General features: G+C 44.9%; 1 protein-coding gene across 3 annotated transcripts in view; it reads left to right on the forward strand.

Annotated features, from left to right (window-relative positions):
• The window catches only part of BRCA1 (BRCA1 DNA repair associated), a 72,746-nt gene extending 67,113 nt beyond the window's left edge, over positions 1-5,633 (forward strand). For all 3 annotated transcript variants that reach the window (XM_027870592.1, XM_027870594.1, XM_027870595.1), the window contains 3 exons: positions 2,992-3,065; positions 3,671-3,731; positions 4,389-5,633. In XM_027870592.1, the coding sequence (XP_027726393.1) occupies positions 2,992-3,065; positions 3,671-3,731; positions 4,389-4,513 (260 nt within the window). In that variant the 3' untranslated portion in view covers positions 4,514-5,633. The remainder of the gene's footprint in view (positions 1-2,991; positions 3,066-3,670; positions 3,732-4,388) is intronic.
• Positions 5,634-10,655: the final 5,022 nt, after the last annotated feature.

Consider the following 10,655-nt stretch of genomic DNA (forward strand, 5'->3'; position numbering starts at 1 on the left):
GGCTCCAGATGGTGAAGAGGTTTGAATGCCACACAATAAAGTTTGAACCTTCATCTGAAGACCCTTTGGAGCCATACTCCTCAGATGAACCGAGAACCGACATGACGGGATCTACACGTAATAAAGATCATATGAAGGATGGAATGGATTGGAGGGGAGAAAGAGCAGAGTCAGAAGACTGGGTAGGAGGAGGCTGTTGCAATAATTGTCCAGGCAGGCAGTGAGAGAGCAGAGAGGAGGTGACAGCTATCGCAGAAGCAGGATTGGCAGGGCCTTGGATGTGAAAGGCAGTGGGGAATGAGAAGAACCAGAGCTGGACATGTGGACGGCTGGTTGGACGATGGTAGCACAGAAAGAATCCAGCCCACGGACCAGCAGGCATGTTTTGGATGTATAAAATTCAAGGTGCTAATGGAATATCTTAATGGCGATGTCCTGGACATACAGATAGCTGGCCAGAGATAGTAATGGGGGTGACAACTTAGAGTCATGTAACATTCTAAGAGTCACAGAGCCCTCTCCCCGTAACATCCAAAGCAAGTCAAGCACAGAACAGACTCAGGCTTACAGACATCAACATGCAGGTGGTGGTGGAAACCTTGGGAGAAAATGATGGTGCCAAGGTAGATGATAGAGAAAAGAGAGGGAGGACCAGAGAGAGTGTCCCATTAAGAAGACACCACGTCAGAAAGCTAAGGAGCCCCTCAAGGGAATAGAGAAGTTAGGGAGCTAATAAAAGAACCAAGAGAGTATCTAGTAGGAGGGTACAGTTGGCTCTGTTAAAAGCAACATGAAGGTCAGATGAGATGAGGAATGAAAAAAAAAAGGCTATCAGAATTGACAATTACTAATTCATGATCTTTTGAGAGAGCAGTTTCAGAGGGAGTGGAAGCCGGATTGAAGGGGTTGAAGAGATTAATGGGTAATTACTAGATGAAAGCACCAATTGCGGACAACCTTGGCAAAAAATAAAAATAAAGGGGGGAAGAAGAGATGGTGTGATAATTGAATGGCATCAAAGGAGGGCTTTGGGGGGATTAGGGAGACCTTAACATGTTTCCAGGAACAGCTGGAAAATCAAAGATAGAAGATGTGTGAGAAAGAGGAAGTGATTACTAGAGTATGCATAGACAGGTCCTGGATGAGGCCACAGGATTGACCCCTGTGGTCAAGGGAAGGAGAGTGTGTGATGAAAGACCAAGGATCCTTGAGATTCCAGGGTAGTGAATAGTGAAACATAAAAATAGCGGACCATGTAGTTCTAGGATTATGGGCAAATGAAATCATAATGAGTTGAAATGGACTGGAAAGATAAAAAGGACATGAGATTGAAATAAGGGAAAAGAGTAGACTGAGTGTAAATATAGTAAGAGCCAAAAAGAGAGCAGGTCATGGGCCTGGCGGTGTAAATCTGGAGTCTGAAGTGTGACCGCCATGATGTGGTTGAAGTGGAGAGAAGGATGGCGTTGGTGGTTAAAGAATTGATAGTCTTGGGGTTGTCATTTAGAGGAGTTGGAATCAAATGACTCTGTCACTTAACAGTTGAATGAGTTAGAGCCAAAGGACCTCTCTGCCACTTTACTGCCCATATGACCTTGTTAAGTCACTTCATCTCTCTGAGCCTCGATTTCATCATCTGTAAAATAAAAGGGTCGGATCAGATGGCCTCCAATATGCCTTCCAGTTTTGAATTTATGACCCCAATTAGAATTGTTCAAAAGACATTCAAGAAGTACGGAGTTCTCTCAGCAGAAATCTTTAAGCAAAGACCAGATGACAACCTGTCAGCATTATTTCAGAAGGCATTAGCTGGGTATTGGTCTGACTTGGGCTTCTATCTCCCTTCCCATTCTGAGATGATGTGATGTGTGTGGCTGGAGAAGAGAGGATAACCCCAAGCCAGATGATCAAATCACTTAAAAAAACAACTGAGGGAATAAGGGATGATGAGGCTAGAAAAAATGTCGAATAGGTGTGTACCTTTAAAGGAGCGTAAACCTCGAGAGATGAAAGGTCACTGATGATTGGTAATGGGAATAGTCAAGAAGTAACAGCGGGGAGCAAGATGTATGTTCATTGTTCATCCTTCTTTCCAGCCCTGTTAGGGGAAGTGAGTGAGAGAGACAAAAATTCACTCTAGAATTCATTAGAACTTGGGATGTTCATACTCCAAAGAGCATGCCTGTATGACGGCTTGTCCCCAAGGCTAATTCTCCTTCGTTGTGGGAAGTCAGAGCAACCAGACCAGGGGTGGGGAACCTGCGGCTTTGAGGCCATACATAGCCCTCTAGTCCTCAGGTGCGGCCCTTTGACTCAATCCAAACTTCAGAGAACAAATCCCCTTAATAAAAGGATTTGTTCTGTAAAACTTGGACTCAGTTAAAAGGCCGCACCCAAGGACCTAGAAGGCCACAGGTTCCCCACCCCTAAACTAGACAGACTATCATGACAGACTTCTTCCTTCAGTGAAGAGTATTTCAAGAAATGTGGCGTCTTCCAAAGAGGACACACTGTGAAAGAGGCAAAGAATGTCAGCTGAAGGGTTTTTCTGTCACTAGAACAGGAGGTCTGGAGGACGTGACGGAATGGGTTGGGATAGACTAGATGGGTAAGAGTCGTCAGGGGATGGGAGTGTGCCAAATGGGTCTCTTTGGACTGTTTGCTCCTGAGCAGCCTAGGTGATTAGCACTAATGAGATGGCATAACAAGAAGTCGACTGGTGCGGCTTGTGCAGCAGACAGCCCTCAACCGGGAGAGTTGACCCCGTACCTCCTAAGAGTTTGGGGTGTTGATTCTCCAAAAGTGTGCTGAGCCTCGTCCCCTAGTAGAGTGCTGCTAGGTCCTCTTAAAGGCAGGAGATCCTGATGTGTGAGGGGACTTCTTCCTTGACAACAAGAGCAGAAATAGGGTTAAAAGAACAAAGGCTTATGGGAAGTGATGGGGCTAATAAATGTGAACATTGTAATGGTATGGTTTGTGTGTCCCATGCAGATCACTTAGAGTGGATGGTGCAGCTCTGCGGGGCCTCGGTAGTGAAGAAACCTTCCTCGTTGAGGCCCAGAGTGGTGAGTATTGTGTGTCAGAGGAAAGGGGCTCGGGTTGGGGTTAGCCAGGAGGACAAGACATACCATTGGCTTTCATGGCAGAAGGGAGGCAGGAATGATTCATCTCCCGTGGACTCTCATGGGCCCCTTTCTGGCTCAGAAATGTCCCTTCCCTCTTCTTCCCCCGCCCCCAAGTTTTTCTGAGCTTGAAGAACCGTTGCTCTAAGAACCCTTAGGATCGTGAAGGTGGGAAAGGTGCCTTGGAGGTCAGCTGGTCATGCCTCCTCATTGGACGGGGGAGGAAACCAAGGCCCAAAGTGGGGGCAGTGATCACAGCGCTCATCAGCAGGCCAGCACCATAGACGTGGGGTCTCCTGAGCAGGGTCACAGACATCATCTCGAGGTCAAATTCACTGACCTGCAAGTTAGCTCCTCTCCCACGACATGTCTGCTTTTTTACTCACCTTTGAGCTACCCACAAACTGTTTCCTAACAGGTAGACCACGGAGTGGCATGGTGGGACCACTCCTCTTTCCCCTCCCCTTTAACATACATACATATGTACATACATACATACGTGTGTGTGTGTGTGTGTGTAATTTTTTTTTTTCCTCTTGGGATCACAGGGTTTTTCTCCAGTCGTGGTTGTGCAGCCTGACGCTTGGGAAGATGACAGCAGTTTTCAGGGTAAGGTGCACAGGCACACACACATGCACGTGAGCACACACACCATAGTAACAGGACCTCCAGTCTAGAACTGGGAAGGACCCCAGAGACCATCTAGTCCAGCCCCTTCATTTTGCAGATGAGGAAACCCGTGCAGGTAGGTAGAGTGATTTGCTCCAGGTCGTACAGATGCAGTAGAGGCAAGATGTTAATCCAGGACCTCTGACTTGAGTCATCACTTTTTCCTCTGTCACACACTGCCTCCCATCAGGGCTCTTTCCAATGAACGTGGAAAAGCCAAGATTTGAACCTCTGTCCTCTGACTCTAAATACAGTCTGTCTATTGTTACTCTAATATAGCAAAGTATCTTGTTGGTTTTTTAAAAAAGCAGTTTCTACCCTAATACCTGGCACATAGTAGGCACGGAACAAGTATTGATTGATTAATTAATAAGATTGCCCATAGAAATGAGACTTTACTCTCAGGGGTCTTCCCGTCCTGTGTACAAAGTCTTGGGAGTTTCAGTATACACTGTAATTTGCCAAGGTCCATGATAAGAGATCTTTAGACTAAAGAATTTGCTCTGACCCCAGAAGCTCCTGAACCAACTTCTGTGGGAGGGTGTTGGCCAGAGGGCACGATCCTGATTTCTGGTTTGTGCTTTGTGTCATCCCCAGGAATCAGGCTGATGTGCGAAGCACCCATCGTGACCCGGGAGTGGGTGCTGGACAGCGTTTCCTGCTATCAGCGCCAGGAGCTGGACTCCTACTTGATGTCTCAGCCCTCCTCAGACTGCTGCTGATCCCACCTGGCAGCAGGTAGAGGCGTGGTCTCCACGTAGCCTGCCGAGGCCGGCCCAGGGAGCCAGCCTCCCCGGGCACGCATGGTTCCTTTCACTTGTCCTGTCCTTCTGCAGTCCAGATTACAAAACATTTTATGTCAATCAGCCTGGAAAGGGCTTCTGGATATATGTATGTGTGCCTTTTTAAAAGACTTTCTGCTTCAGTCTTCCTTTTCAAATCTGCCTTGAGCACAAAATGTAGTAATTTGTCACCTGCAAAAGAATTTAAAAGCAGATTCTTCACAGAGAGAGAGAGAGAGAGAGAGCAAGATGCTGATTCATTATTTATCACGACAGCCATGTCCCTGTATATTTACTCCAGGGGAGCTTAGACACATAGTCGTTTGTGAAATCGACACCAGGTTTGGGGCTTAAGGTTTGGGCTTGCTCAGCCCCCGAGGATCGTTTGTTCCCCTGGTTTAGCTGATGTGGATGGGGACGGGCTCAGAGCCTTCGTTGGAAGGAGACTTCCTAAGGATCAGTGACGTGTCACTGGGCCGTGTGGAGGCAGCTCTTTGTTTCCTCAGCATCCCGTGAATTATTTTAAAGAGAATTTAGGGGGACAGAAATGGCATGGTTGAAATTTTAGGGGTACAATGTGCAGAAGTTTTGGAAAAACACCCTCCAAAATCCGGCTTCTAGCTGGTTAATCCCTAAAGAAACTCTTAGCACTGCTGTGCTGGGCCTAAAAGGAATCACTTCTGTAATTCACCCCTGGTAATAAATAAGATATTTATGACCACAACTCTGATATATAATGTTAACTTAAAAATATAAGATCTCTGATATAAATATTTCATGTCTGTAAAATGACAGATCCCAATATGAGGGGTGATATTGCTTTCCTTGAGGTGAAAAAGATGCTGAATCACATAGCTTCATAAATAATTTTCCTTGCTGAAGAAAGAGAAAGTGTTTCCATAAACTCATTATCCAAGACCATTTATAGCCATTGGAAAGACTCGTTCTTCCCTAGAACTCCACTGTACCCAGGCAATCATGACTTGATTGTGCAAAGTATGTTTTGTAAATATTGTGATCCTCAATAGCAAATAAACTTGATGGCAAATGCTTCTCCTAATTTAGACTGATTGGTGTCATGGCCACTCATCTCATTCATCTTCACACCATCCTTTGAAGGGAGGAAGCATCTCCCCAGCAGGAACAAGACAGAAACTTTCTTGTGCCACATGCTGTAATGACTGCCCTGTCCTGTGACAGGGACCCATCATTAATCCTAAGAGCAGTGCTCACCCACCTGATGATGGTCATTGCTTCAGGCCTTAAATAATCTTTGGAGAGATGCTGGAGTAAAAATGGACCCAACTGTAGAACTAGCAACTCCCCACTTCCCTCATTTAGGGCCAGGATGGGAGCTAGAAGAGATCTGGCCTGTAACAAGTATAAAGCCCCGCCTGCCTTGCTTTAGTATGTGACATCCTCGGCCCCAAAGCCAACTGCCCCTTCCCATTCCCCATACCAAACTAAGTCAGTCTTCTCTAGTCTAGTCTTCCAGAGTAAATTCACATTCTTTTGGTAGCCAAAATAGCTGAGCATCACCTTCAGTTTGAATGTTATGTTGGGTCCAAGTTTTGTGACGCCATTTGGGGTTTTCTTGGCGAAGATCCTGGAATGGTTTGCCATTTCCTTCTCCAGATCACTTTACAGATGAGGAAACGGAGGCAAACAAGTGACTTGCCCAAGGTCACACAGCTAATAAGTGTTTGACACCAGATTTGAACTCGGGAAGATGAGGCTTCCTGACTCCAGGCCCAGGGCTCTGCACTGTGGTGCTACCTAGCTATCTCAGTTTGAGCTACTTATCTCTAAAGCCCACACTAACTTACTATCTATTTTCCAGTAAGATTTAAGCTCTCAGCATCCCTGTTACTGGTGAGGAAAGGAGTGAGGCTGTGCAGACAACAGCTGCCCATTTTGACACTGGCCTTGATTTCAGTCCCAGAGCTTAGAATAACTGGCCCTCTTGGAACGGGGAAGTGGGGAGTGAGGTTTACCTCTTATCCTTGTAGGTATTTTCATAGAAAAGTGATCAACCAACATTAATAGCTAGTATCTATATACTGCCTACTATGCATCGAGCACCATGCTGAGTGCTTTACAGGTAAAGCATTTGATCTTCACAACAACCCTTGTAGAGAGGTGCTACTATTCCCGTTTTGCAAATAGAGAAACTAAGGTAAACAGGTCACAGTCTGTGTCTGAGGGCTGCATTTGAACTCAAGTCTTACTGATTCCAGGTCCAGTGCGCTGTCCACTAGGCCACCTAGCTTACATACCTCTAGTATTTACTGCCCTCTCCGAAGGGCAGAGAAAACCTGCTGTGAAAGTCAATTTACTAGAACTAAAAACCCTTTAAAATGTTTTCAATTCAAAGGGCCCCAGTGATAAACTGTCTGTTGTCCAAAGACTAGACTAGCAAAGTTTGGAAAGGCTCATCCCGAGGTTGACTGCAGGGCCATAAATTTTTCAGCTGCAGCAGTTCCCAAATACCATCTCCTAAGTCCCGGGAGAGCTGCTTTCTGCATCGAGGGAGGGAGGCCCCACACTGGATGAAATCTTGGACCCCAGAATATATTAGAGTCTTGCTGTAAACGTTCTGATTAAGCATCTCTTTGCAGGCACAGTGAAGGAAGCCAAAGGGATGAATAAATATGGCTCGGTCCCTGCCCTCCTGCAGTTTACAATCTATTAACCTATTCATCTAAACCTTAAGAACTTGAAAATAGTGCCTGCTGAGAGAGTGTTTAAGTCCCTAGCCCCAGAGCTCTCCTCTCACAGGATTCAACCCAAATGACTTGGCTCTGCATACAGGAGATGATTAAAACATGTTTATTGATTTTTTTTTCAAACAGCTCTGTTCTAGAGCATTACGGGTGATGGGATAAGTTATCTGCTCCCTTTGGACACCGACTTTGATCTTGACCTCCCTTCCCCCACCTCTTTGCCATGGGCACAGCAGCCCCCTCCCCAGCCCACTCTGACCTTGCTGCCTCTCACAAAAGAAAACGAGCCCATACAATCAGAGCTGGCAAGGAAGGGGGAGAGAAGAGGGAGGATTATTGTGCCTGAGCAGGGAGGGAGGCAAGAAAAAAGCCCAGGCAGATTATCTCTCTCCTAAAAAATGCAAGCAGTGTAGTCAACAAAGTATCTGCTCCAAACACTCAGGAGAGAAAAGAAAGGAATCAGTGTTAGAGCCGGCCAAAGTGTGTCCGGTGAAGGCTGGGAAGGACAGATAAGGGCAGCCCCAGAGGCTGAGGCAGAGAAGAGCCAGGGCACCGGGAATGGATGGGCTTCCAGGAAGGAAACTGGGGAGGGAGTCAGGAGGGAGGGGGATGGCCTTAGTGACTGAAATGGCAGAGAAAGGCAGTGCCCCGCCCCCCAACCCCCACCTCCACCTCCATTTCAACAGTGTCTCTCAACATAATTCCCCAGACATCCCATAAATTTGCTTGCAACAAGAAAAAATAAAAGAATTAACTTGACCAACTGGAAAATAATGAAGACCGGGGAGACAGCCAGCTTCTGCTGATGAGAAGGGGAAATCAAGGAAGCCCTCCTCTGAAGCAGAGCTGAGAGGTCAGGCAATAAGGGGAACAGCATCAGGAGGTCATTTGGGAGAGATCTGAGATTGATAATAGTAATAATAATAGCTAACCCATAGGGCTTACTGCGTGCCGGGCACTGTGCTAAGCATTTTACAATTATCTCATCCAATCCTCACAACAACCTTGGGAGATAGGTGTTATTACAGATAAGGAAACTGAGGCAAACAGAGGTTAAGGGACTTGCCCAGGGTCACATGGCTGGTAAATAACTGAGGTTGGATTTGAATTCAGGTCTATCCTGACTCCTCTCACTCCAGGGCAGCTAGGTGGTTCAGTGAATAGAGCACTGGGTCTGGAATCAGGAAGACCTGAATTCAAATGTGACCTCAGACACTTACTAGCTGTGTGACCCTGGGCAAGTCACTTAACCCTGTTTGTCTCAGTTTCCTCATCTGTACAATGAGCTGGATAAAGAAATGGCGAGTATCTTTGCAAAAATAAATAAATCACCCAAAAGGGTTCCCAAAGAGCCAAATATAATTGAACAACTATCCTCCAAGCCCAGAGCTCTAACCACTGCACCACTCATCTCTCCTCACCTAACTCCTATTCTCAACCTTGAGGGTGGTAAGCAGTGAAGAACCTATATTTCCCAGTTCTTCTCATAGCTTTGACCTTGAGTAGTACACAAACAAGGACTTAACCCAAGTCTAGAAATTAGAGTCTGGACAGCTAGGTGATACAGTGGATAGAGTGCCCTGCCTGGAGTCAGGAAGACTCATCTTCCTGAGTTCAAATCTGACCTCAGACACTTACTAGCTGTGTGACCCTGAGCAAGTCACTTAACCCTGTTTGCCTCAGTTTCCTCTTCTGTAAAATTAGCTGGAGAAGGAAATGGCAAACCACTCCAGTATCTCTGCCAAGAAAACACCAAATGAGATCACAAAGTGTCACACATGACTGAAAAAAACGACTGAACAACAGCAAAGAAATTGTAGTGTTAACTGAAGCCTATTTTTGTTTAGAAAAGAGAGGATCCTGGCTGGTTAAAGAGGGGAAAAAGTGTGGTGGGGCTGGTAAATGATTCTTGTCTGCAAGGCTTCATTCAGCAGCTACCTTCAGTTTATTCCAAACAGCTCTTTTAAACCAATGAGAAGGAAAGGGAGAATATTTAATTATACTAGTAACTGCAGAGTAGAGAGGCCACACTGTTTACATACATACAGATAGATGAGCAAAAGTAGGGGTTCTGAACACACACCATGTGCACTTTGCACTGTGCGTGCCCTCAGTCCACACAACACCAATGAACACTGCCTTGAAAAGGGGGAAAAGGGGTGGGGAGTGGAAAAAGTTTAAGAAGCCCTGGAATCCATCCACATACAAAAGGGCCTCACCTTCTACTTAAGTGAAAATGTAGTCTAAATCTCCTTGTCTCTATAACTTGCCTGTACAACCTGCAAATGCTGCTGAAGAATGAAAGCAGGGAGGGAGGCCTACAGACCTTTATTAAAGCTGTTGATAAAAATATTAAACAACCCAGAGCAAAGCAAATATCACTGGAGCACTCTACCACAGACTTCCAGCCACATTGATGGGAGACCGTTGACATCTACTCTGACACCAACCATTCAACAACTTCCAAAGCCACCTGATTAGAGCATCAGCTAGGCCACATTTCTCTTTCTTGTCCACAACAGTGGCATAGAGATGTAGGCAAATGTTTTATTAGAAGCTCAGTAGATTATACATCATTCTCCTGACCTACTACTCTATTAACTCTGTCAAAAAAAATAGTAATGAAGTTAGTCTGGCATGACCTGTTCTTTTGTTTGTTTGTTTTTTAACTTTAATTTTATTTCCATTTTAAAAATCTATTTTCTTCCCTTGCCTCTCTTCCTGCTCTCCATTTAAAAGAAAAAGAAAAAACAAAAGCAAAACCTTTGTAGTTAATATTCATAGTCAAGCCAAACAAATTCCCTCATTGGCCATGGGATAAAAAGTATATGTGGGCATGACCTGTTCTTGATCAATTATTATATGTACTACTTCCTTTTCTATATATTAATTCACCATCCCTTTAATAATATGCTCTAGAAAGATGGTTCTCCAACTTCTTGGTCTCCAGAACTTTCACACTCTCAAAAATTGTTGAGGACTCCATAAAGAGCTTTTGTTTATGTGAGTTATATCTATAATTTACAGTATTAAAATTAAAACATCTTTGTATTAGTATGAAAATTGACACCCTGTATATGGTTGTGATGGAACACTATTATGCTTTAAGAAATGATGAGCCGCTAAATCACTATTGATCAAAAAAATGCAAATCAAAACAAACTCTGAGGTACCATATCATACCTATCAGATTGGCTAACATGACAAAACAGGAAAATGATAAATATTGGAGAAGGTGTGGGAAAACTGGAACATTAATGTATTGTTGGCAGAGTTGTGAACTGATCCAACCATTCTGGAAAGCAATTTAGAACTATGCTCAAAGGGCTATAAAAATGTGCATACCCTTTGACCCCAGC

The sequence above is a fragment of the Vombatus ursinus genome, unplaced genomic scaffold (genome assembly GCF_900497805.2).
Source record: "Vombatus ursinus unplaced genomic scaffold, bare-nosed wombat genome assembly UNPS02014797.1, whole genome shotgun sequence".
Taxonomy (NCBI): Eukaryota; Metazoa; Chordata; class Mammalia; order Diprotodontia; family Vombatidae; genus Vombatus; species Vombatus ursinus.